General features: G+C 47.1%; 1 protein-coding gene across 2 annotated transcripts in view; it reads right to left on the bottom strand.

Annotated features, from left to right (window-relative positions):
* ABCC1 (ATP binding cassette subfamily C member 1 (ABCC1 blood group)) overlaps positions 1–27,372 on the bottom strand; it is a 99,850-nt gene that overhangs the window by 58,831 nt on the left and 13,647 nt on the right. For both annotated transcript variants that reach the window (XM_084761261.1, XM_084761262.1), the window contains exons 2-5: positions 8,192–8,368; positions 6,445–6,570; positions 3,511–3,648; positions 2,054–2,179 (exon numbers count right to left, since the gene is read on the bottom strand). In XM_084761261.1, the coding sequence (XP_084617387.1) occupies positions 2,054–2,179; positions 3,511–3,648; positions 6,445–6,570; positions 8,192–8,368 (567 nt within the window). The remainder of the gene's footprint in view (positions 1–2,053; positions 2,180–3,510; positions 3,649–6,444; positions 6,571–8,191; positions 8,369–27,372) is intronic.

The following is a 27,372-nucleotide window of genomic DNA, read 5'->3' as shown; positions in this document are numbered from 1 at the left end:
TGTCATACTAACACTGGCAATTTGCAGCCCTCCTTGCTGGAACAGAGCACATGCCTGGACCTGTTTCCCAAGCCCCTTTTCCCATAAACTTTCCATTTTCTAATCTTGGTACCAAGTCCTTTAGTATGCATAGACGTTATGTCCTTGCTCTGGCTGTTTGGCCATCTTTCTGAGTGCCACCAACCTCCCCTAAGTCCCACGCATTCTCCTTTCAGCCCAAGGGATTCTCCAAAGCACATCCAAATTGAAGGTAACACTATCAGTGCAAAAACTTTCTTAGTCCCCCACCACGATGAAGTTAAACTTCCACAGTAGGGCTGTGGCTGTTTGGTGGAAGCTAGCCTGGCATACACCAAGCACCTCATAAACCAGGCACAGTGGTCAGCATGGCCACCAGTCAGCATGGCCAGCAGGCAGGAAGTGGGGACTGCAGGACTAGAAATGCAAGGTCATTTTCTACTACAAAAAGAGTTTGAGGTCAGCCTGGGCTACATGAGACCTTGTCTCAATTTTTTTTTTAAAATCCTATATATATTTCTATTCTTGATCACATATATACTGTACTCAATTCCCAGTTCTTTCCTCTCCCCAAGCCTTGTCACTTAATTAATGGAACCCATCAAGCAGATGTATCCCTGAAACACAAATAAGTTCTATCACATACCAGGGCCTTTGTAGATGTTACTTCTCCTAGGAACTCCTCCCACAAATACACACACACGTGAATATATGCACAAACCGTCCTCACTTAGCAGCGGCCAATCTCTCATTCCTCTGAGCCTTGCAGACCTGGCTCTCCTCTCCCTAGAGATCTGACTGTCTATTCTGCAACACACACACACACACTTATCTCTCCTCAAGGACAAAGGTCAAGGTCAGTTCATCGTTAGCCCAGCTCAGCCTGGTGGTGTGGAGAAGGACACTGCTCAATTCTTGAAGGCCGCAAAGCAGAAACGAGGCAAGCAGGAAAGATGGAGCAGTAAGATGGAAGACAGGAAAGATGGGGTTGGAATACTCCAAGCAGCAGAACAGAGTCAGGCCTCTGGGGTGGAGTAGGAGGCTAGCCATGAAGGAAGGGAACCTTGTGGGATCCTGGTGACATACTGTATCTTCACAGGAAGTTGAATTTACTCATTTAACGAAAATTTGCGGGACATTTTCACAAGTGAGCGAGAATATGTTCCAACAAAACTTTACTGACAGCTAGGCATGGCAGAGCAAACCTATAATCCCACCACTTGGGAAGGCGAGAGGCAGGCGGATCTCCAGCCTGAGTTCAAAGTCAGCCTGGTCTGCAAGGTTACACAGAGAAACCCTGTGTGGGAAAGATTAAGCTTTGTCATAGGTGGAAGCAGGCTTGGCGGGCTTTACCCTTGGGGCACACCATGAATACCTTGTGACAGACTGTTTGGAGCCTTCCTGGGCTTGGAATTCAGGAAGCCGACCTGGGAACCCCACCATGGCTATTGTTTTCCTAATTGACCCTCGAAGGGAGAAGGAGACCGCCCTTTGCATGTGACTGGGAAGGTGGGGGGGGGGGAGGGGAAACAACAGGTGGAGGCGAGGAGAGCGCACGGAGAGAGCAACCGGACCGGACCAGCACGCGGGATACCACAGCAGAGATCCAAGACCTAAGATAACGGGGCTCCACAGCCCAGCACTAGCAACTACCAACTACTGTCCTGTAAGACCACGGCCAAGACTCTCATTTTTCTAGAAAGCCTGGGCAGTTGGAGTTCATGTGACTCTAGTTTTCACCTGTGTGGGCTCTGTCCACACTTCCTAAAATCACCATGCTAAGTAAAAGCTACCAACTGGCTTCTCAGGCACAGCAAGGGATACAGCAAAGCAGACTCTCTCCCTCCAGAGACACTCGTGTACCCAGGCACAGGCTTCTACCTGGCAAGCAGGAAGGGTGATTTCTCTATGGGTTCCTGGGAGAGTGGAAGGTGAGTCTGTACTGGTCACATGGAGCTCAGGACCAGTGCCCAATCGGTGTTAGCTTGCACTGCCTACTTCTCTCCCACCTGGGAAATATCTGGGTCCCACTTACCAGATCACGGACAGTTTCGGAGAACAGGGGTGAGCAGTCTGAGAAACAGGACAGCACAAGCTGGACGAGCACAAGGGTGAAGTACACGTAAAATGTGGTGTCTCGAAACACGTCCACTTGGGCATCCTGAGCAGGGGAGGAGACAGGGAACACAGATCACCATAATGTCCCCCCAAAAGCAGAGTCCACGTGCCTCACCAGATCCTCACAGTCACAAAGAACAGTGTCCAGTCCTGGGACCCATGATGGTGTGAGGACTTGTATGGTTGGAAGGGCCACAAGCTGACACCCTCATGGTGTCCTGAGATGCCACAGGGCCTCTGCAGGGAATCCATCATCAAGACCGTCTCCAGATGCAGCCCAAAGACCTCAGACCTCCCAGCCTTCAGAACCACAAGCCCCCTAAAGCTCTCTTTTCTCTAAACCATCCTGATGACGGGATTTGGTTACACCAACAGTAAAAAAGTCCGAAGAGCAGGCTGCAGACACCCACCTCCCCACCACAGGCTTCCTGTTTCCCTCCCTTGAAACAAGACTTAAGAAAGGTGGCTCTATCTCCTATAACTAGACAGCATCCCACAGAGGGGAGTGGTACAGGTCCGGCCCTGCTCCTTCTGGCTACGGGACCTTATCCATTCACTTAATGTTTCTGTGCCCTGGCTTCTCCACGGCCGAGCACATCAGTAGTCCTCAACCATGGGTAGTTTTGTCTCCCAGACAACCAATTCCAGTGTCTAGGGATGTTTGTCATTAACTTGAAGGGGTGCCCCTAGATACCCCCTAAAACACAGGACCGTGTCCCATAATGAAGAAGTCTCTGTCCACTTGTCAGCTAGCACTGAGGTGGAGATGCCTCATCAGCCATTGCGCATAGTTCTCAGATTACTCATGACAAACATGTGGTCCCTGGAGAAGCACTCAGGAAAACATAAACTCGACTAATGCCAGCGGCTGTCACTAACAGAGGCTGTGCTCTCATAGGTGCTCCACAACTGCTCCATCCCTCCTCCGTTCTCATGTCAGTCTCCAGCTCCCAGGTAATAAGAAACGGCAGATTAGCCAAGAAGTGTACATTCTTCAAAAGTTTTAGGAGTGGCACACAGAAGCCAGCCCCAACAACTTCCTGCCAGAGTTGCAGCTGGGAGCACCGAGGTAACATGGGGACATGTCTGGGGCCCTTGGGGAACAGCCACTGGGCAAACATAACTCCCAGCTCGGCTCAGCTCCAGCCCAACCAGCCTACAGAGGCACTGCAGGCAGAGGTCTAGCGTGACTTAGCATCTGCCTGCGGGCATGTGAGAAGGCTCGAGAATAATGTCTGTACCTGATTTGCTGGAGTAAAAATGTTCCTGGAAAAGAAGCAGAGCCCATACGGTCCCTGTCCTGTGGTTCCCATGGCAACATATGGCCAACCGTACAAGATAGAATAAGCGTCTCTCCCACTGACCACCAATTACCTTTTTTAAGGCCGAGATGATCTTAGATCTCAATATGGCAATGGCACACAGTAGGGCTACAAGCCAGAAAGTAAGCATAATCCCCGAGGACTGGACTCCCTTCCTTCGCTCAAGCTGAATTAAAAAGGTGGCAAGCAGCTGGAAGAGAGAGGTATGTAACAGTTTAGAGAACATAGGACCCTAGGGCCCCACAGTAATGCCTGGGTAATGCATGACTCAGGGACCCAAAAGTTCCCTAATGAGGCCCTTACCCCAGTACCATCGCAGCTACCTAAGGAGTCATAGCAATTTTCTAAAGGTCTCCTTCTTTTTATTCTCTCTCTCTCTGTGTGTGTGTGTGTGTGTGTGTGTGTGTGTGTGTGTGTGTGTGTGTGATACATGCACATGTGAACAATTCTGAGTGTCCTGCTCTATCACTTTGCCTTAGTAACTTGACACAGAGTCTCTCATTTAACCTGGAGCTAGGCTGGTGCTCAAGTTGCCTTTGCTTCCCACAACATTAGGGTTAAAGATGTGGGTGGCCATGCCCAGCTTTTTACATGGGCGTTAGAGAGTTGAACAGCTCCTTAAGTTTATGCAGCAAGTGCTCCTAGCAAATCACCCAGTCCGAGTAACAGGATGGGGATGTGAGGAAAGCTCACCTTAGAGCTAAGACCCAGCCTTGAGAGCACATGAAGGGGAGCAGACGCCCCTGACTGTGAGGCTGCAGTTTCCTGGGGTCCTCCACAGCTCACACTCACACGTCACATCCTCTCCATCCCTGTTCCAGGCACACAGCACAAGCCTCCATTTCTCCCTTGCCCTGACTGTTGGACATGCTGTTCTCAACAGGATGGTCCTCTGCCCTCAGCCCTTCATCCTATTCACCCTGTGGCCTTCAGCTCCATCATTCCTCCCTTCAGTGAGGTCTCCTTAACTACAAGCCCAGATCCAAGGCCAGAGCCTGCCTCAAAGTTCTGCACACCAGAACACACAGCTGCAGTCTTTGTACAGAAACCATTTGATGTCTTCGTGCTCATCCAGGCCACACAGTTTTATCTCACACTTAGTCAGGACAAAAACCCGTTAAACCTGTTAACTGACTGCCTACTAAGAGCCTGCAAGGAATCCAGCCCAGCAGGAGAGCCAAAAGTAAGCCAAGAGCTACCACAGATATCAGGACAGCATCGAAATGTGGTGCTACCATTTCCTGGCTTTAAGACCTTAGCCCGGTTCCTTCACCTCTCTGGACTCCCACTCGCTTATCTAAAATATGGGAAGAATATGCAAATACATGGAAATAAGTCATAAACAAGTTAGCATTGTGCCTGACACCTGGTTAACATAGCCATAAGCATCACTGTATCCCCAGTACTGGTCAGGCTGTCCACACCTCTCTCTCCCAAGCCTCCTCCACCCTTGCTTCACAGCACGTCCTTCCGTATACACCGTTTAACCCCAACCCCTTAGATTCTCTGCTCTGAAATCTGCTCTGAGCTTCTCCCTCCTCCTCTTCCAGCTGCCAAGGCCTCTCTGTTCTCTAAAAATCTTCTGGGCCTTTCAGAGGACTGCCCAAAGCATGTGGGTTAATTTGGGTACACTGCTCTGTGACCACAATGTAGCAGCTACACACATGACAGCACAAGGACCCAAACCTGCCTCAGCTACCTATGAATGACCTCAAGCACTGCCCTGGGCTGCTTAGTGCCTTGTCGCATCACCTATTAGGAAGACACAGGTGGCTGTCCCATGGAGCCACTCTCAAAATGACCTCAACCTCAAGGACAACACCAGGAGTCCTGACACACTCTATACCCGCTCACATGGATCTGTGGATTTAAAGTCATACTGTCTGTGGCTGCTGAGGTGTGAGTTCCTGCTTTGCTCACTACTCTGCCTCCCTAAAGTCTCAGAACGTCTGAATCCATCACTCTGGAGAAAGTACTACAAATGACAGTCTGTGAACTGCACTTAAAGATGAAGGGAAGTGCACGGGAGGGAAAGGACTGTGGCACCTGTTGATGGCTCCCCTAAGCATTAGAGATTCTGCATATTTTGTTTTGGAGGTTTTTAAATTATTATTATTGTTGTTGTTGTTGTTGTTGTTATATGTGTGTATATGCATGCACACAAGATATGTGTGTGCACAGGTGCCGTAACGAACATGTGGAAGTCAAGAGGACAACTTTGTGGAGTTGGGTCCCTTCTCCACCTTTGCATGGGAGGTCTTTAGGCCTTACACCACACGCACCTTTACCATCAGAGCCATTTCATCAGTCTTGCCTCTTAGTTTTAGATTTAGGTTTTGGTTCAGTTGGGTTGGTTTTGGGGTTTTTTGGCTTGGTTTGGTTTGGTTTGGTTTTGGTTTTGGTTTTTTGAGACAGGGTTTCTCTGTATAACCTTGGCTGTTCTGGACTCACTCTGTAGACCAGGATGGCTTCAAACTCACAATGATCTGCCGGCCTCTGCCTCCCTGAGTGCTTGTTTTGTTTTTCTCAGACTTATTTTTATTTCTAGGTATGTGTATATGTGTGTACCAAATGTACGTGTGTAACTGCAAAGGTCTGAAGAGGAATCCCCCTGGAGTTGGAATTAAAGGGTTATAAGCCACCCTTTGCACGTAATGGAACCAAATTTGGGTCGTCCGCAAGAACAGCAAGCCCTTTTAGCCACTGAGCCATCTCTCTAGCCTCTATTTCTTGGTTTTATGAACAGGGTCTCAAGTAGCCCAGGCTGGCCTCAAATTCACTTTTACAGCCAGGCTGGCCTTGACCTCCCCATCCCTCCAAGTGCTGGGGTAAAGGCACATGCCACCATCCTGGCTTGTTATGAAGTTTCTCTTTTGTTGATGGCACCCATGCCCTTGCTCACGCTGGGCAAATACTCTAGCCCTCAGCCACACCACAGTCCAAGTCCTCTCATTTCTCACTGCCAGCCCCACCAGCCAACACTCACCATAGTGATGCCCAACAGTGTGGGGCTGACCAGTGACACTGGGGCCAGGAACACTCCCTGACTTCGTTCCCAGAAAGAGTAGAAGAGATCTGCCCAGCAGATAATCCACAGAAAGAATCCTAAGGCCTGGAAGGAAAGGGAACACCATGGCATGTTACGACAACGGTCCTGGGATCTCTCTGAGCATCCACAGAAAAGTTCACCACGAGGACACCAGCTAACCTCAAGGTCCTCAGACAAAGCATCCAGCTTCCTTTTCTTTCTCTTTACAACAGGGATTCACTACATAGCCCAAGCTAGCCTTGAACCCCTGGTCTTCCTGTCTCGGCCTCCTGAGTGTTAGGATAACTGGTGTGCTCCACCATGCCCAGTTGTCTATCTATTCTTTTTTTTTTTTTTAAGATTTATTTATTTATTATTATGTATACAGTGTTCTGCCTGTATGTTCACCTGCAGGCCACAAGAAGGCATCAGATCACATTACAGATGGGTGTGAGCCACCATGTTGTTGCTGGGAATTGAACTCAGGACCTTCGGAAGAGCAGGCGGCGCTCTTAACCACTGAGCCATCTCTCCAGTCCCTGTCTATCTATTCTTATGCCCGTAGTACCTTGCACAGAATCTGACATCTAGCCATAGCTACTGAGATGGCTCCATCCCTGCCTATCACTGATGATACTTAATTTAAAAAAAACAAAACAAAACAAAACAGCCCAGTGTGAGGATAGAAATACTAAAGAATGACGGGCAAGCTAGGTGTGGTAGTCTGAAATCCTAGCAAGGGAGGAACAGAAGCAAAGGCAGGGGATCCCAGGTTCCAGGCCAGCCTGGGTTACAGAGTACAAAGCTGCCTTAAAAAAATAAAAATATAAAATAAAATAAAAAAGAATTAAGGAGCATAAGGGCACAGTAAATGTCACCTATCACAAATGGCTAAATCATACAAATGTGTACACATGGAGAAAACAGACTAAGAAAGAAACAAGTGACAATAATAGGAATCCTGGCCAACAGGAGCCTCGGGAAGAGGAGCCCTCGTGAGGAGGGGCCCTCGGGAGGAGGAGCCCTCGGGAGGAGGAGCCCTCGGGAGGAGGGGCAAGCACAGACTATTATTCTTGCAATTTCCCTGTAGCCTGAAATTATTTCAAGGTGAAAACTTTTTTTTTTTTGGCAAGTTACTGTCATAGTTGTGAATATGGGTGGGAACACACGTGTGCGTGGGTACAGGTGCACATTGAGGCCACAGGTGTTACCACGTGTCTTTCGGTTGCCTTTCATGTTATTCCTGAGGCAAGGCCTCTTCTTTGAAGCTGGAGGTCCCTTTCCACTAGTCTGGCTTGCCAGCTTGCCCAGGGGATGGGCACCTGTCTCCACCTCAACTTTCACAAAGATTCTGGGAAATTCAAATTCTGGTCCTCATATCGTACAGCACTTTATCCAGTGAGACACCCCCTCAGCCAGAAAACACTTTAAGTAAAAATAAACAAATACAAGGAAATTGCTTTAGTAAACAAAGAGTTTACGATACTCTCCTGAGAATCCCTTGACAAAGCGTCCAACAGGGAAGCTGAGACCACGGGAGGTTAAATATTTCACCCAAATGTCCTGTGGCCTGAGTTTTGAACATGTGTTTGGCTCCAAATTTCCAGGCTTGATCTACCACCTTTTTCTGCCTTCTTCACACAAGGCTAGCCTGGGCTACACACCTACCCAGGTGCCCCACCCCACACAAAACCAGGTAACTTACAGTTTTGGTTTTGTTGAGGTGTGTCATCTGGATGTAGCCCCGGTCATGTCGGGAGAGATAAAGGAAATAGAGGGGGAAACAGGACCAGAGGTAGAAACAAGGCACCCATGTGAGGACCGTGTTCTGAAAGCACTTGGTAAAATCGGGGTTGCTGGTGTGCCACGTGAGATTCCAGTCCTGGGAACACAAACACATGCAAAGGTCAGCTGCCACACCTCGAGGGAAGAAACAGACCATGATACCTACCTCCAGGGACCTTTCAACACGAGTATATAAACCTCAAAGGGTCAACGGCCAGAGAGCCTGGGCACCAAGAAACAGGAGCAAAGAACAGGTAATCCTAGAGCCGCAGCAAGATCCCCTGCTCACAAGATAGATGGGGGGCTGGCACTTGAAGGGACCTTGAAGGACAAAAGGTTCTTCTAACCCTGAAGGACTTGGGGATGGGGGGGGACGGGGACTGGGGGGGGGGGCGCCCATACAGGTTGTTTACATGTTTGCTTCATGAACTAAAGACTCCAGACCTTGTCTCCATCAGCACACACAATACCCAAATGGCAGTATTGTGTGTCCGCTGCTAGGCTAGATGGTCACAGAAAATGCTATTCTCAGGAGCTGAGGAAATAGCTAAGCTTCATGCTGAGCACACCTGAGGACCTGAATTCAACTACAGCCTCCGTACAATCTAGAATGTTCTCAGCCTCTGAGACTTACCACTGAATAAACTCACCCTTTATGGTTCTTTCTGAGCTCTGACTGGCAGGTTCAGTTCAGCTGTTCTCGCTCAAACTCCTCTCCAAGCTGACTGACTCAAACTGGTTCCTTTCTGCTTCTAACTCAATTGCTCTGCTTGGCCTCATACTAACTCTGGCAATATGTTCTAATCTTCTGGCTTTTCTCATTCTCTAGCTCATTCTGCCTTTACCTGTGTCTAGTTTGTTCTCTCTTTGCAAACTGTCTCTGTACAACTGTCCCAGTGAACTGCCTCCTCTCTCTCCGATGCTCCCCTTTAAGACACCTCTCCTTCCTCTCTGTTCTCCTAAGAGTTGGACGTATCCTATTCTGTCAAATGTATCTCTGATTCACCACTTTAACTGCCTCTCAATTAGATATCACTTTCAAAAATGGATGCTCCTTTCAACCAACTAATTTCACCTTCACTGTGTGGGATTAAGGGTGTATACTAAGGGAGTGTCTTCATTCCAGCCTAAGGTGTGTGTTAAGGGTGTGTCTGTATTCCAGCCAGAGTAGCCCTGTTGCTGGGTTAAGAACTGTCTACAGAGCACGCTAGTGCATGACTTTAATTCCAGTAATTTACAATGCAGAGACAGGAAGGTGCCTCCTGAGTTTGAGGTCAAGGTGAATTACAGAATGAAATTTTGTCTCCAACCTCCCCTTAAGACCCATTTTCTGGCCAGGCGCAGACACACACCTGTAATCCAGCACTCTGGGAGGCAGAGGCAGAGGCAGGCAAATCTCTCTAAATTCGAAGCTAATCTGTCTCAAAAATCCAAAAGTAAGCCGGGTGTAGTGGCACACACCTGTAATCCTAGCACTCAGAGAGGCAGAGGTAGGGGGATCTCTGTGAGTTTGAAGCCAGCCTGGTCTACAAAGTGACGCAGGACAGCCAAGGCTACACAGAGAAACCCTGTCTCAAAAGACCAAATAAATAAATAATTTTATAAAGACCCATTTTCTGGGGACAGAAACTGAGACCCAAGCAAATAACATGCAGTCAAATATACAGAGCCTGGAGCCTGAAGCCACACATAAAAGCTTGTCCAGAAATAGAAACATTTGCACTGTTTATCAGTTATGTATACCATTGTCCCATCTAAAATCAACATTAGTTGGGGGGCTATGGCGCTGTGGGTACACTCTTTGCAATGAAAACATGAGGATCTGAGTTTGTTTCCCAGCACCCACATAAAAAACCCAAGTGCAGCAGTAAGTGTCTGCAGATCCGGTAAGAGCGAAACTCTGTCTCAAAAACTAAGGTAGGCAGAGGCCTCCACATGTATAAGCACACACAGTGCATGTATACATGTACATATACATACAAAATATCACCATAGAGCTGGGCACTGCTGTGCACTACCTGTATGACTCCGGCACTTGAGAAGGTACAACAGGAAGATGAGGGGTTTGAGGCCAGCCTAGATTACATAACAAGCTATGTTTTATAAAATAAGTAATAACAGACAGTTAAAATCAGCCTAAAGAAGACACGTATGGCTAGGCAGGAACATTTTCTTAGACAGTCAAGAAAGAAACCAAGTCGTAGTTCGGTTGGGAGATTGTCTTGAAGCCAAAGAAACCGGAAACCAGGTTTTTGGAGTTTATAATCTTTGGTCTTATTTGGACTTCTGTCTCTGAATATGTTGTTTCTAAAATACCAGCAACAGCTTCATTGCACACATAATAAGCAAACAGCAGCAGAGCTGGAAGATTGAGATTCCTAAGGTACAAACAAACCAGAAAGCCAGTACTGGCCAGTGCCAATGACAACAGCCAGTGTAGGTTAGGAACTCTGGCTCTGCCAGGCGTGATAACGCATACCTTTCAGGTAGATCTCTGTGAGTTCCAAGACAGCCAGGGCTACACAGAGAAACCCCGTCTCAAAAAACAAAAAACAAAGGAACTCTGGTTCCTCTGGCACCAGTCCAAGCTGCCCTGCTATTGCCTCCAAACTGGAGTAATAAACAGGGACATCATTTCAGCAGTGCAGGGGACGCAAGGTCAGCAGAACAGTTGACGAAGAAGGAAGGGCTGCGGCTGCAGCTCAGTCAGTGGTTTTTACCTAGTGCATGAGTCCCTGAGTTCAAGCCCCAGATTTGCAAATTGGAAAGAAAAAAAAAGCAAAACAAAAAAAACCCACTTTGTCCTTTTCAGGTAAGGGACAATATGCTCAGATTATTCACAAACTGCTCAGGAATAGAGACCCAGGGGTCTAAACCTGAGTTCCCATCTCTGATCTTGAAACTCAATCCTAGGACGCTGAGGGTGCAATACCCTGACTTACAGCAACCTACGTATGATAGCTCTGGGACACGATGGCACAGGATGGCCAACGGGTGCCCACTGGCTTCATAGAGTCCAAGTTAACCTGTGCCAAGCAGACAAGCCACGTACTGGCTCAGAGTGGTGAAAACTCCAAACACTGGCCCTCAACAAGAGTGAGCAGTGGCCGAGATGGCAGGGGACAGGACATGGCTTGAGTCAGACTCTAGCTGTTCATGAGCAGGCTGCAGTTCAGGGTGGGCAGCAGCCATGAGGAACAAGCACCAGGATGAGAGCGGGAGCAAGCCCAGGGTTAGACTAGCAAGACTGGGGACAGTAATCTGAGACCAGCTCTTCACACAAACACACTACACGCCAAGTGCTCGCTCAAGAGTCATGTGCCTCCCTCCATTTCTCCACTGAGAAGCCCTAAGTGTCACAGAAAGGAACATGGTGACAAGGAGGAGAGGCTGCAAGCTCCAAGTCCCAGAGCAACATGTGGGGTCGGGGGCTGGCTCCAAGGCTCTCCAAGTTCCTCCTCCTGACAATGGGCAAGGGCCCAGCTCACAGGCCATTTACAAAGGCCCTGCCCAGAATAGGCCCAGGCTCAGTCACCTGGCCAAGGGGCAGCGCAGAAGCCAAGAGCAGCTGAGGAGAGGTAGCTGACCCTGGATGCTCCCAGCTTCAGGGCACAGGTCTACTTAAGAGAAAGCATGAGGTGTTGTTTCCTATGGTAAGCCTGTAACAATTAGGAGGCCATAGTCCCTCTCCTCAATGTAACATCAGGCCCAGGATCAAGAAAGGCTCTGGTAACATGTTGGCAGCAATGCCACCTGCCTGCTCCACCTACCCTGCTGCACCCTCTGACTCATCAGAACTAAAAATAAAGCCCGGAAACACTGACCTAGGCACAGACAGACTTTGGACCACCAAAGGGAACCAGGAAGTGGTAGAAAATAGTGCCTGTCCTGGCCAGGCAAGCACACAAATCCTCAGGCCAGATGTACAGGCCAAGCATTCAAAAAAGCTAGAAGAGCCCCTCCCATCTCCTTTTTAAGTTGAACCCTTGAGTGTCACTCAACTTCTCTGGCACCAGAGACTGGGGGTGGGGGAAGGAGCAAACACGTACCAAGCACATGGGGTGTGTCTGGGGTCAGAGCAGGGACAGGGAACAGACACTCATCTATTGCCTGAGCATCCTTCCTAGGGCTGAGGAGCAGCACTGAGCCACGGGAATTAAGGTCTGTTGCTTGGTTTATCGGTGCCGGGTATCAAACCCAGGGCCTCGCACAGGCTAAGCAAGCCCTCCCAAACGAGCCACACCACACCCCTTAACTTTTATTTTTAAAACAATGCTTTTCAAGCTAGGGGCCAGTCTGTCTTTCAAGTGACATGTGACATTGCTTGGAAAGATTTCTAGTTGTCCCAGTGAGGTGGCGAGGAATTGTGCCACTGTCATTTGTGGGTAGAAGCCACGGATGTTTAAACAAGCCCAATACACAGAGCAAGGCAGCACACAAACAATCCACATGTCACCAACACTGACTAAGGAACTCCATCCTTGACTGTTCTTACACACTCCCCCAAAAGCAGCCCGTATCAGGCACCTAGGCCTTGGCGCCTGGACACCAGGAGAACACCGAGACCTTCTAGCTCCCTCTAAGGAGTAGTGGGGGAACAGTCGCTGTCCTGGACAAGAAAACACCCCAAATCCTCATGCCTGGTGTGAAGACATGGCAAGGACAGGCTGCAGTCTCATCAGAACTTTGAGAACAGGAGCTGGCAAGAAGATGAACAGCACTTAAACTGGCCCCTGCTTCAGCATGAGCTCAGGCACGCAACAGCCACCCTGACTTCCACTTCCTGTTCTGCCCTTCCATATCTGCCAGCCTCTCACCCAATCAAGACTTACTTACAGGCCCACCAGGCATGATGGAATAGGTCTGCAATCACAGTACTTGGGAGGTTTTGGCAGGAAGATCCTGAGTTCAAAGCCAGCCTGAACTACAAAGCAGACGACCCTGTCTCACACAAACAAGCAGATGTCACACTCAGTTCCAACAATGTGTCAGGTACACTGGGAAGGGAGGCAACAGAACAGCCCCCAAGATACCTGGGTCCTGTCCCCAGACCTGTGAGGAAGTCACCTCACAGCCTGAGAGACTTAAGAGATACAACAAAAAATCTTTCAATAGTAGGGCCGGTGAGATAGCTCAGTGGTTAAGGCACTTTCCACAAAGCCTAATGAATGACCTTAGTTTAGTCCTTGCAACCCACATGATGGAAAGAAAATTCCAAAAGTTGTCCTCTGGCCCCGACACATAGCAGTGACACGCATGCATGTACCCCAAGTAAATAAATTTAATTAAAATGTTTAAATACCAGATCTGTCCGTCAGGACTTGGCCCAGGTGGCAAATGGGAACACAGGTAAAGATTTATACAGGAATATCAGAATCAGAGGACACATGATAGCACATGACTAGTGTCATGGTCACAAGCCTCAAGGACACTAAAGAACACAGACTGACTCATATTCTGAACTGCAGATGGAAAGGAGAAGAATCATGTTGTTTCAGCCACAAGTGTACAGTAATGTGTTGCTGTCATCAGCACCATAGGCGATGGAGGTAGACACTAGAAGTGGAGCCAGTGGCACAAAGGCTTGGTCACTACCCTCACCTAGGTGATAGTCCTACATGCCTAGGACTTTTGTTCCTGCCCTTGCCTGGAAATCAGCAGAGCCCCACAGCCCTGGTGTAACACCCTAGGCCCTGCCTCCTGTACATACCTGTTGTTTAGAGACCAGAAAATAAGGATTTTTTTTCTTTTTCTTTCTTTCTTTCTTTCTTCTTGTTGTTGTTGTTGTTGTTTTGGGGTTAGGGGGGTTGTTTTGTGGTTTGTTTGTTTTTGTTTTTTGTTTTTTGAGACAGGGTTTCTCTGTTTAACAGCCCTGGCTGTCTTGGACTCACTTTGTAGATCAGGTTGGCCTCAAACTCACAGAAATCTGCCTGCTTCTACCTCCCAAGTGCTGGGATTACAAGCATGTGCCACCATGCCCAGCTAATAAGAATTTTAAAAAACAAAACAAAACAAGGTTTCCCTGTGTAACAGAGCCCTGGTAGTCCTGGAATTCTCTCTGTTCCAGGTTGGCCTCAAACTCAAGAGATCTACCTGCCTCTACTTCCCAAGTACTGGGATTAAAGGTGTGTGCCACCATGCCCAGCTAAGAAATTATTTTTAAATTTCACTTTAATAGACAGTGTAAGGGGATGGGGGGACTAGAAAGATGGCTCAGAGGTTAAGGGCACTGGCTGCTCTTCCATAGATCCTGAGTTCAATTCCCAGCAACTACATGGTAGCTCACAACCATCTATAATGTGATCTAATGCCCTCTTCTGGCATACAGGTGCACATGCAAATAGACCATTCATAAACATAAAATAAATAAATAAATCTTGCCGGGCATGGTGGCCCACACCTGTGTTCCCAGCACTCAGGAGGCAGAGGCAAGTAGATTGCTATGAGTTTGAGGCTAGCCTGGTCTACAAAGCAAGTCCAGGACAGCCAATGCCACACAGAGAAACCTTGTCTTGAAAAAAAAAACAAACATTCTCAGGGCTAGAGACATGGCTCAGAGGTTAAGAGCACTGGGTGCTCTTCCCAGCAACCACATGGTGACTCACAACTATCTATAATGAGATCTGGCATGCAGGCATACATTCAGGCAGAACACTGTATACACAATAAATGAATCTTTAAAGAAAGACTGAATCATGTTAAAACAAGGTCTTCCTACGCAGTCCAGACTGGCCTTTAACTCACAGCAACCGTCTCGCTTCAGCCTCCCACAACAGATAGGCACCATTATGCTCTGTCTATGCAGTGCTGGCGGTAAAACCCTGGGCTTCTGAATGTCAGGCGAGCATTCGGTCAGCTGCGCTACATCTCAGCCCCATTGCCCTGTTTGTTTGCTTCCTTTTGGTTTTGTTTTTATTTTCTAAATTTATGAGAAACTAAGGCAGAGACACATACCTGCCTAGAATTCCACAGCTTTCCCATCAACACCAATGTCTAACTGTTGTTCCTGTGGAGACCAATAGGGCAGCAACAGGCTTAGATGAAGTTGTACCCTCAGAAGACAGCACTTAATCTTTCTGGATGTTTCCTGTAGAACTTGACATTGCTTTACAACTACCTTTTCCCCTTCTTTTTTCTTTCCTCTACTTGGTGTATGTGTTGGTTGTTTGTGTATGGCTGGTGGCCCTGGGATTAAACCAAGGACCTTATGTGTGCTAGGCAAGTGCTCTACCACTGAGCTATGTTCTCAGCCTTTGCTTTGTCTGTTTTGTGGTGTTGGTGGTCCTGCATTTTAATCCCAGAACCACATGCATGCTAGGCAAGCTCTCTAAAGCTGGACCTAGTTCAGATATTTCCATTTGTCACCTGGAGCACAGAAGGCCATGCACACCTGAGCACACCTGGAGCACAGAAAGCCATTCACACCTGAGCACACCTGGAGCACAGAAAGCCATGCACACCTGAGCACACCTGGAGCACAGAAGGCCATGCACACCTGAGCACAAAGAGCACACCTTCTCTCCACTGCAGAGTAGGATAGGCAAAAGGAACTCACTGTGCTAACCAAAGCCACACTCACTAGGGTGGTGACCAGCCTTTTGCTATTCCAAACTATGATACAATGTACTCCCTTAGAAACTGCTTCTTTTTTGTTTTTCTCAAGACCGTGTGTGTGTGTGTGTGTGTGTGTGTGTGTGTGTGTGTGTGTGTGTGTGTGTGTTTGGAGGTGGGGAGTATATGCCACAATGTGTATGTGGAAGTCAGGGGGACAACAGGAGAGTCAGTGTCTTCTTTCGGCTATCTGGGTCCCAGAGATTGAACCCAGGTTGTTAGGTTCCCTAGTCAAGCACCTTTACCCCTGAGCCATCTCTCCAACCTGTATCTGATTCTTAAGCTAAAGGAAACATGGAAAGTGTGACTCTCAGACTCACTGCACTTCACTTAGTCCCTAAGCCTCAGGCTAACAAAGAACAAAGGGAAAACCAGGATACACAGATGACTCTGAGAGATAAACCTGAGAAGTAAAGCAGGGCATGCTGGCAGGTATCTAGACCGCAAGTCACTTACACCTCCCTGACGCCACAGGGGAGAGATAAGCAGATACCACAACCAACAGGAACTCAGGGACCCTGAGAAGGTCAGAGCAAGCATCTCGAAGGAAGGCACTAAAGTCGGCCCAAGTAGAAACAGGAAAATAGCAACCCAAGAGGTAACTATGAGGATGGTCACTGGAGGGCCTGAGGATCACCTGGTAACAGACCTGATTCTGGGACGGGTCAACTGAAAGAAAAGCTAAAGCTCCACGCTCTCAACAGATGTTACAAGAGCTTTGGGAACTGTCATATCTAGATAGGAAATTCATGTCTTCTCTGCAAAGCAGCTACAAAGCACAAACTGAAAAATTCACTTTACCCTCAGATTCCTCAGGCACCCACCTCAGAGAACACATGATGGGCCAGAACTAAAGGCTGCAGGACCCACTGGCCATGCCAGTCAACCAATCACAAGGCTGCAGGACCCATTGGACATGCCAGTCAACCAATCACAAGGCTCTGGTCCTGACATCCATTTAGGAAAAGTGAAACAAGTCATAGAAACTCCAATTATTTATTCGCTGAACTTGGCAATATGCACCTGCCATCTCAGCACAGGAGAGGCTAAACAGGGCTATCAAGTTTGAGGGCAATGTCAGCTACATATTGAGATCCTGTCTCAAAACAAAAACAGAAACACTGGGCACATGGTCACAGCTTGTGCTTTTCACAACACAGGAACCCAGGAAGAACCATCAACACCACACAGGTACAGTGCAAGCTAGACCCAGACCTTGCAAGGACTATGGGCTCCTGCACCCCTAGAGACTGGCCCACATGCAGGGTGGAGGTCATGGTCCCCTGGAGTTCACACACAAGTATTTTAGGAAAAGACGTCTATGGTGCACCAGGCATAGTGGATCATGCCTTTAGTCCTAGCACCCAGGAGGCAGCGGCAGGATCTCTGAGTTCAAAGCTATCCTGGTCTACAAAGTGAGACCAAGACAGCCAACGTTATACAGAAAAACTCTGTCTCAAAAAAACAAAAAACAAAAGAGGGGTATACACTGGAGAGATGGCTCAGAGGTTAGGAGCACTCACTGGCTGTTCTTCCAAAGGTCCTGAGTTCAATTCCCAGCAACCATGTGGTGGCTCATAACCATCTATAATGAGCCATCTTCTGGCCTGATGGGTAACATGCAGGCAGAATACTGTATAAATAATAAATAAATCTTTAAAAAAAAAAAGATATCTATGATGTCCTCGGCCTGTGATAAAGATTTGGGGCAAGCTCACCTGGAAGCTTCTGATGTTTAAAACAGATGCATTCATGTTTCTGCTAGAGGCCATCATAGTATGTCCTTAAATTGCCCAGATGTAGCGGTCAGTCAAAAGGTGTGATCCCACCACAAGCCTTTGAGGTAGGTGCTGTTTTCACTCCCCACTCTGGAAACTTAGGCACAGATTACAAAGGCCTGACTCAAACCATGAAGACTGATCCTAGCAAGCTCAGGGGCCTGTGAAAATCTTCTACTCTCCACTATTATTCCAGCTCAGAGCAAGTCAGCAAACACATAAACAGTGTGATATAAATAACCCCAAGAAGCAGAGAGGGATGTGCTAAATGGCACTCTACACAGAAGGACACGTGCTTTAATAATGTATTAGCTCATTTAACTTCATAGCTCCATATGGAGGCATTAGTATGTTGTACATGGTGACGCTGCCAATCCAAGATCACACAGCTAATGAATCATCTGAACATCTGAACAGAATATACAAGTGCTTTGTATCACTGCTTCAGGTATGTTTGCACCTGTGGTTTCTGTGAGAAAGGGTCAGCAATGTGTCATTTGTTGGGATTATAGGCCACCATGCCCAACTTCTGCAGGTCAAACCCACACCTGGATGCAATCTGAGCCACATCCTTACCCATTCAGATTTTAGTACCTCGGCCATTGGTCACTTCCGTGGACTCTGTCTATCAATGCTACAGGCCACACATCCCTGTTGCTCTCTGACCCTGGGATGCAGCTCACAAGTTTGGCAGGGACCTCTTCTTTTATCCAATTGCACCATTCAGGAGGAGCTTTATTCTACATTTCCAGAGTCAAGAAAGAAACACAGCAACTCCATGCTGAGTATGGTGGTTCAGGCCCACCATCCTAACTGCTGGAAGAATTGAGGCAAGGAGAATCAGAGGTTCAAGTCTTGCCTGAGCTACAAAATTAATTAAAGGCTAGGATGGATGACTTAGTGAGACTCTGTCAGAAGAGCAAACAGAAAGGGGGCTGGGGATATGAGTATTTGCCCAACACTGAACAAAAAGAAGTGGAGGAAAAGGAAAAATAAAAAATGAGAAAGAAATACACGTGGGATTATGAGTGTTTGCCCAACACTGAACAAAAAGAAGTAGGGGGAAAAAAGTAAAAATGAGAAAGAAATACACGAAGTTTCTGCTTCTCAAAAAGTAGAACTGCACATGCCCACCTCCGCACTGACGCTCCCTGACGCTCACCTTTAATGGGACGGCTGAGTGTAACTGCCAAGGACCTGCCTGACCAGATCAGGGACTCGGCAACAGCTGCACTGTCTCCAGCGCCAGCGGCCTTCTTGTCTCCACCAGTAGCATGCCAGAGCCAGCTTGCTTTTTGCCAAACCCAGGCAAAGAGATAACAACAAGCTTCCCCCCCCACCCCCATCACCCAGCCACAAGTCACTCACAGCCTGTGACTCTGACCAGGACCCAGGAAAACGTTCTCCAAAGCTGCTGCTTCTGCCAGCATGTATACTAGGGTAAGGCTTAGGTATTCTCTCAACATGAGCTCCCTAGACCCACAGTCATAAAATGTGTCTTTATGCCTACACCCTTTCCCATGTCCCTGTAATTTTCCTTGTTCTGTCCTGCTCAGTTTTACTGCACAACTAGCAGTGCCATGATACTGACATCCTATATCTTACTTTCTTCTAGTATGTATGCATATGTATGTGTGTGTGTGTGTGTGTGTGTGTGTGTGTGTGCGTGTGTGTGTGCGCGCGCACATGAGTACAGGTACATGTGTAGAAATGTGTGTGGAGACCAGAGGTTGACATTGAGAGTCTTTATTAGTCATTATCTTACTCCTGGAAACATTGTCTTTGAATTGAACCTAGAGCTTTCCAGTTTGTTTGTTTGTTTGTTTGTTTGTCTGTTTAGCTAGCCAATTTGCCCTGGGATCTCTTGTCTTTGGTTTCTAAGCTTTGTTCTTTTTTTTGGGGGGGGGGGGGGAGGGCAGGGGTTAGTTTTTCAAGACAGGGTTTCTCTGTGTAGCCTTGGCTGACCTGGACTCACTTTGTAGACCAGGATGGCCTTGAACTCACAGAGATCTACGTGCCTCTGCCTCCCAAGTACTGGGATTAAAGGTATGCGCCACCATGCCTGGCCGGCTAAGCTTTGCTCTTAACTCCATGCCAGGACTAACAGTGCTGCAGTTCCCTACACAAAAGCAGGCCAGTAGCGAGCTATCCAACTACTAGGACAAAGCACAGCTGCATGAAGAAGTGACTTGCCAATGGCCTAGTTCCCAGCAGCAGATACACCGAGGCCAGGCATGGGTCTCCTCACTGTGAACTCCTGATGTCTAAGGCTTTCCTGAGCTGTGACTCCCTCTACACATGAGTAGCAGCCTCACCCCTCATTTGGGGCCACCAAAAGTGTTAGTCCACACTACCATGCATCCCCTGGGGATAAAGTCAACTACACAACACTGAGAGCCGCTGACCAGTCTGGCTGGTTTCAGAGCTTTTTCCCATCTTTTCCAGTATGGCTATATACTCAGTACTCCATATCCACAGGCCCTGCATCCTCAGATTCAACCAACTACTGAAAATGCTCAGAGGGGCTGGAGAGATGGCTCAGTGGTTGGGAGCACCACCTGCTTTTCCAGAGGTCCTGAGCTCAATTCCCAGCAACCACATGGTGGCTCACAACCATCTATAATGTGATCTGATGCCTTCTTTGGCAGATAAAGCACTCATATACAATAAATAAAATAAATCAAAATCTTTTAAAGAAAAAAGAAAATGTTCACAAAGGCCAGTGCGATGTTTCGTGGCAGGAAAAACTGATTCCCTCAAGTTGAGTGACTCACTCAAGTTGCCTGCTGATCTCCACATGAGTACCATGGCACAAGCACACATAAACATACACATACTAAATGGTTTTTAAGTTTAGTATCATACCTGGAAATAAAACTGCACTATGCTGACCATGAAGAGAATATTTTGTCATTATTCAACAAATAATATAGAATGACTGTTTAAACAGGACTGGCGTTTCATTTGGTGCTACAATTCATCTAGAGTCAAATAAAAGTATATGCGAGGATGTGCATGGGTTTTATGCAACTACTAAGTCACTTTACCTGTGGGGCTTGAGCATTCAAGGAATCAGGACTATGAGGTCACTGGGAACTAACACATTGTGGATACTGGTGGGCAACTAAATTCCCTTTAACAGTATCATGTAAACTCATGAATATGACTAGCCTCAGGCTGCATAGACACTTATTTTTTTTTTAAACATTGGTGTGGGGGGGTGTGCATGAATGCTCACACTTGCTCATGAGAACCTACACATTCCATGGCACACATGTGCAGTCTCCTGCTACCACGCGCGTCCCCAGCACTGAACTCAGGTTGTCAGGGTTCGCAGTGACGTGCCCTCACCCTTTAAGTCCTCTTGCGGTCCTCACAGACGTTTTAACTAACTGGAAACTTCCTTTGGGATTAAAATTTTAATTTAATTAATTTAATTAAATAAGTTAAATTACTCAACAACTACACCTAACTGTCCTATCTCCAACCACAACATATAAGCAAATGCTAGCTTTCCTTGCTTTAGAGCTAGAGACGGTCATGTAACACAGTTCCAGCCAAGAAGACAGGAACCCAAGTCTGTAGTACTGCAGGCCAAAGGGCCTCTGGGGTAAGACCTGAGCTTCACAGATAAAAGGAAATATAATAGGCTGGTGCAGTTTCTTCCTTTGAACCTAGAGGTATCGGTTAGAGCTGCGGCAACCAGTTTGGAGCCTGGAGGAAAAGACTGTGAAAATGGCCGGGAGAGCAATGCTAGCAACTATAAGAGGTGCTGGGAATCCTGATGTGTAACAATACAGAGAGAATACCTTCATGTACAAGTCCCCTAGGCAGGCTTTCTGTTTCCAGAAACCAAATGCAATCCTAAAAGATAGAAAACAAGACACAGGGCCTGGGGAGATGGTTCGCTGGGTAAAGCATCTAAGTATCTAAATATCTCAACTATCTAAAAATGATGGAGTGGAGTTAGGATCCCCAGGAAGAGCGGTGGCCCTGCTGTATTCCCAGTACTTAGAAGTCAACAAGCTGGCTAAACAGGCAAACTGGAAAGTTCTAGGCTCAATTCAAAGACAATGTGTCAAGGAGTAAGATAGTGGTGGCTAAGAAAGATTCTCAATGCCAACCTCTGTCCCTCATACACATTTCTACACATGCACCTGCACACACACCCACACATGAGAACACTCACTCACACATTTACATGCAAGAAAATAAGGTGTAGATGTCAGTATCATGGCACTGCTAGTTGAGCAAGATAGAAACAAGGAAAATTACAGGGGCAAGGAAAGGAACCTGCCCAAAGCATCTGGCCAACTGAGAGTCAAGAATTTAAATGCAATTAACATCTTCTGTGAAGGTCACTAACAGAGTTAATAATCCCTTCTCCTATGCATAGCTAATATCAAAATAGCAACGAACAAGGTTTAGGCCCTGAATGCAAGGTCTGTTTCTTCACTGAGACATCATCTGGGAATCTCAAATGAGACTGTCACCTTTGCTTATAGTAGTAATACCCTGTCTTCCTGCATCTGAATACTTCTGTCTCAACAAGTGTCCCCCTGTCAGGGGCTCCTCAGGAACCACCCTGGGATCTCAGTGATCTCATCTGGGTCCCTTAGAAGCTCTTTGAAGATAATAATGTCCTATATATGATTATTGAAAAAAAAAAACAATGGGACATTCCTTTCAAAGAAGCACAGAGTTCCCAGGCTGAAATCTGGTAAATATTCAAGAGCCTCTTGGGGACCATGCATGGATTGGGCCAGGACATGAGGTCATGAGTGGGGATAATGGGCTTTCAATGCCCCATGGGGTGGCTGGAAACTTGAAAGACCAGCCCACCTAAGCCTTATCTCACATCCCCCACAAGTAGCCCTGTGCACAGAGGGTAACAAGCTAGACAAGCCCTGTAGCTAGGGCTGCGGGGGAAAGAGATTGTCATGACAGAGACAAATCACTATAAACAAAACATTTCATTGGGATCATGTTTACATTCATGTGCAAGTAAATATTGTCTAGTTAAGAAAAAATGGATTGTCTCCAAGAGAACTATCAGTGAAATCACAGACTAAAGAATGTGGGGAAACACTATTTCAGATCCCGAAATTTGGGAGACACAGGCAGATGGAATTCTGTGGGTAATAAGCTAACTAGAGCTGCATAGTGAGACCCTGCCTCAAAACAACTAAGAGCCCAAATGGTGGCCAAGCTTACAATCATGGCACCTGAGAGGCTGAGCCAGGAGGATCAGAAAATAACAATGCATTCTGCTTTTACGTAGAGGGGTCTGAAAAGTATATACACAAAAGGGCCAATAGGACTATATCTAGAAGAATATAAGGTACCACTTTCCTTTTTGGCTTTTTGTCTTTGGTAGGGAAGATGTTTGTTGAGGCAGAGTCTCATATAACCCAGGCTGGCCTTAAATTCACCAAGTAGCTTAAAGATGACCTTGAACTTTCCAAGGGCTGGGATCACCTGGTTCTTTATCCTTTTTTAAGCATATTTTTAAGTGTGTGTATCTACGTGTGTGTATGTGTGTGTGTGTCTATCTGTGTGTCTGTGTATCTGTGTGTGTGTATCTGTATGTATCTGTGTGTGCATGTGTGTGTGTGTATCTGTGTGTCTGTGTACCTGTATGTCTGTGTGTCTGTGTCTGTGTATCTGTGTGTGTGTGTGTGTGCGCGCGCGCGCGCGCGCGCGCGTGTACAGGTGCCCACAAAGTTCAGAAACTGGATCCCCTGAAGCTGGAGTTACAAGCAATTGTGAGCCACCCAATGTGTGCACTGGGAACTGAACTCAGAGCCTGTGCAAGAGCGGTATGTGCTCTTAACCTCTGACCCATCTCTCCAGCCCCTGCATTTTTATTATATAAAGTGTCCTTCTCATAATCCAAAAGAAAAGGATGAGTGAAAGGACAATGTTTCCTGACTTTCTATGGAGGGTATGGGGTACCAACCTGAGATGTCACACGTACTAATAACAAGTGTACTGACCCGGAGCTACAGCTCCGCTTCTTTTCACTTTTCCTTCTGACACAGAGACTAAGTTACCCAGGATGTCATGAGCTCCCCATCCTCCTGCCTGTGTAGTCCGGATTACAGGCCAGTGCCCCTTTAAGTAACTCGATCGCTGTGGTGTTGGGAGACTACTAAAACCTGACCAACACGCACGCCCATGCGTTCCACCACCATTAGCTTCTGTGCGGACTCCAGGCTGAACTGATTTAGGTAGAGAGGCTGGTTTGCTTACACCTGAGCTTCAAAGGGAGCTGCAGACTGCGATCTAGACACACACACACACACACACACAGCATCAGAGGTGACCGGATAAAAAAAGAAATAAGGTGACTTCTCCTAGGCGAAGAAAGTTTATCATAGATAAAAAGGGAGACATAGCCAGAAGCAGACATATCTGGAAGAGTCCAAAGTGGTCATGACCTTGAACCTCGGGGGTTAGGGGGAGACCAAGTACAGCAGCCAGGAGGCCAAAGGTACAAAAGAGAGGGCAGGTAACCACAATGTCTGGATTATATAGGGAAGAGCCTCTGAGGGAAGGGCAGGCCAGCCCTGGGCTGGAGTGTTCAGGATAGGGGGTTGGGGGTATGGCAGCCACACCCTGTAACAGGTAGGGTCTGAGGGAAGCTAGGAGAATCTGAAGGCCTGCTCTGCTTTAGTATGTTAAATAGAAACTGGGGTGTGGGAGACACCCCCATACTCACTTTGTCCCGGGCTCCACAGCCAAGTACCCTAAATACTCTAGGCAGACTGCTGGACCAACCTGAAATGTCTCAGACACCTGGATTGGGGTCTAGCTGGATGAGCCAAGAAAGACTCAAGAGGCTCTGGCCTGATTCAGCCTGAATGAGCTCAGGACAAGCACCACACCAGAAATCCCCCTGAACGGTCCCTACTGCCCACCCACCTCCCCTATCATCCCATAATGGAGTCTGCCTAGAGTAACAACTACATGCTATGTGCTATAGAGTCCTGAGATGCCTGTTAGCACACAGCTTGGGCACCAGAGAGATGGCTCATTCAGTAAAGGACTTCATCAGCAGGAAGACAACCTGGTGCATCAGACCACGTCTGAAACCCCAGGGCTGGAGAGGAGGAAAGCAGCAGATCCCTGTAGCTCCCGCCAGAAGTCAGTCTAGTTGCATCTGTGAGCTAAAGGTTCAGTGAATAGATCCTGTCTCACAAAGTGTAAAGGAAGACAGCCAGTGTCCACCTCTGGCTTCCAAATGTATACATACACACAGGCGCGCAGATCTGAGCACACACAAAAATATGTAGCATGACCATGGGACCCATTTTTACAGAGAAGGAAACAGAAGCTGCCATAAATCTAGCAACTAGCCTACTCCACGTGCTGGGAAGTAAGAAGTTTTCAAATCCAGCTTCTCTCACAGTCAGCCTTGATTCCAGCCACACGTCTCCGGGTTTCTTTAGGGTATTACCTTCTCTCCCTCTGGACCCTCAAGCAATAAAAGGACTGACTGCAAGGTACTCTTTTCTCCTCCTCTTCCTCCTACCAAGAATTCTGCCATCCAGAGTTGGGTCAGCTCTATCCCGGCACCCACCATGAAGTGGCCCACCAGACATCATGAGTCATGGGTGAAGACAAAGAACACAGAAAAGCCTACTAAGCTAAATTACCACTGCAGTACCCCAAGATATTGATAAGGGACACATCCTGAGTTAATACATCAATGAAGCCTTATGAAGGGCTCTCAAAGACATGATGACCTAATTGTAAGTACCAGGTCACCTTCCCAGGCCTGGTGAATCCTACTCGCCTGTGGGTCACTGGTCTCCAGTCTTACAAACCTTTACAAAGAGGGAACAAGCAGCAAAGAGGCTACTGTCATTCGTTTTGTTTTGTTACTGGTGCCTCATGCATGCTAGAAAAATGCTCTACCCCTTACCTAAGTTAAGTTCCCGGTCCTCATCTATCTGTTGGTGTTGGATGAGGGGCAGGTGTGTTTCGTTTTGTTTTGTTTTGAGATAAAGCCTCATGTATCCAAGGCTGGACTGGAAATCACTACATAGCTGAGAGCGACGTTTAACCTCTTTCTGATCCTCCTGTCTCTACCTCCGAAATGCTAGGATTTACAGCCTTGCAGCACCACACCCAGTTTATAAAACTGGTACTGGAGATGGAATCCAGGGCTCAATCTACCAACTAAGCTGCATCCCCAGACCTTCATCTTCTTTTAAGAACAGACTCTTAAAACCAATAGGAATACAGCATAGCTCGCTCATGTTCTCTCTCTCCCTCTCTCTCTCTCTCTCTCTCTCTCTCTCTCTCTCTCTCTCTCTCCCCACACACACACACACACACACACACACACACACACACACTACATGATGATGATGACGATGGCAACAACAACAGCTATTCTTGGACCAGGCTAGAATTATGACCTAGCCAACTCTTTTCTGGAAAACAAAGCAAAGGCTGGGGTGTAGCCTTTCTGGATGTTCTGGGCTGGTCCTTCTGCTCTGGGGAAGGCTTCCAAGGAAACAAGCCAACAGGCCCTATGTCCATCATAACAGCAGTACAATGTTTTCTCTCAAAAAAATGGAGGAACAAAAGAGGGAAAAAATGCTATTGTAACTTAAATGTCAAACCACAGCTAAAATGACATGAATTATAGTCTACAGGCACAAGGAAGTGTGGTGGAACAATGAAAGTCGTCATTACAAGGTTATGAAGGATGAGAAATTCTTATGACAGCAATACCACAAAATGGAATGCAAGCTACCAGTGTGGTCACTCATAACCCCAGAGAGGGCTAAGTCTTGAGGGTTAGCACACAAGCAGATACATGTTGGCCTAGGAAAGAATCTTCACAGCACTCAGGAAAAACAGAAGGGCAAGGTCCTTAGTACACGGTACATCCCCAACCAATTACAAGAAAAAGACCCACCACCGTACATAAAGACAAGCAGCCTTGCTTTCACTGTAAGCTACCTCGGCTGACTCTCAAGTCCTCTGAACTCAATAGACCTTGTACTGAGAGCCTCCAGTCTCAGCCTCCCAGGTCTCTGGGATTGCACAACACTGACTTGGGTTTGAACAAATGGGTTTTGTTGGGTGTTTTGGTTGTTGTTGTTGTTTAGCACAGTCTCATGTCAAAAAGAGATTGGCCTCTCTCTCTCACAGCCCCTGTCTCAGCCTGAGATTACTGGTATGCACCGCCACACCAAGCTAGAAATGGGAATTTTCATTCACTAACATTCAGAAAAGACTAGCTATAGACTTCTTGAAAAATAATCAGCTTTCATATTAAAGATTAAAATGTATGCAATTTTGACTCCTGCACAAAGATACATACTTGATAAAAGGAAACTCTAGACAAACAATGGGCCATGTCACAGCTCTGTAATATGGAATATTATATAGCTAATGGAAAAGATTAACAAGATTCTATGTATCTATGTGGGGGGGCAAAATAAAGACTATAATCTATGCAGACTTAAATATGCTATTCGTTTAATAAACAGGTGGAAAAGCATGGCTCCACCAGCTGGTCCAACAGCATCTATACTAACACGTCTGTGTGGTTTGTTTGGCTACAGAGCGTGCATCATCTTTATAATCAAAAAACTCGGTGCTGCAACTGGAAACTTTAAGGGGCGTAGAGGTCATAATGACATCTGAGGATAGGATGTAAGTAAAGCCTTGCATGTTGCTTAACTGTTAATTC

This window comes from Acomys minous (genome assembly GCF_964271855.1).
Source record: "Acomys minous genome assembly, chromosome: 16".
Classification (NCBI taxonomy): domain Eukaryota; kingdom Metazoa; phylum Chordata; class Mammalia; order Rodentia; family Muridae; genus Acomys; species Acomys minous.
Note: the sequence above shows the minus strand (reverse complement) of the source record. Positions and strands in the feature narration are given on the sequence as shown.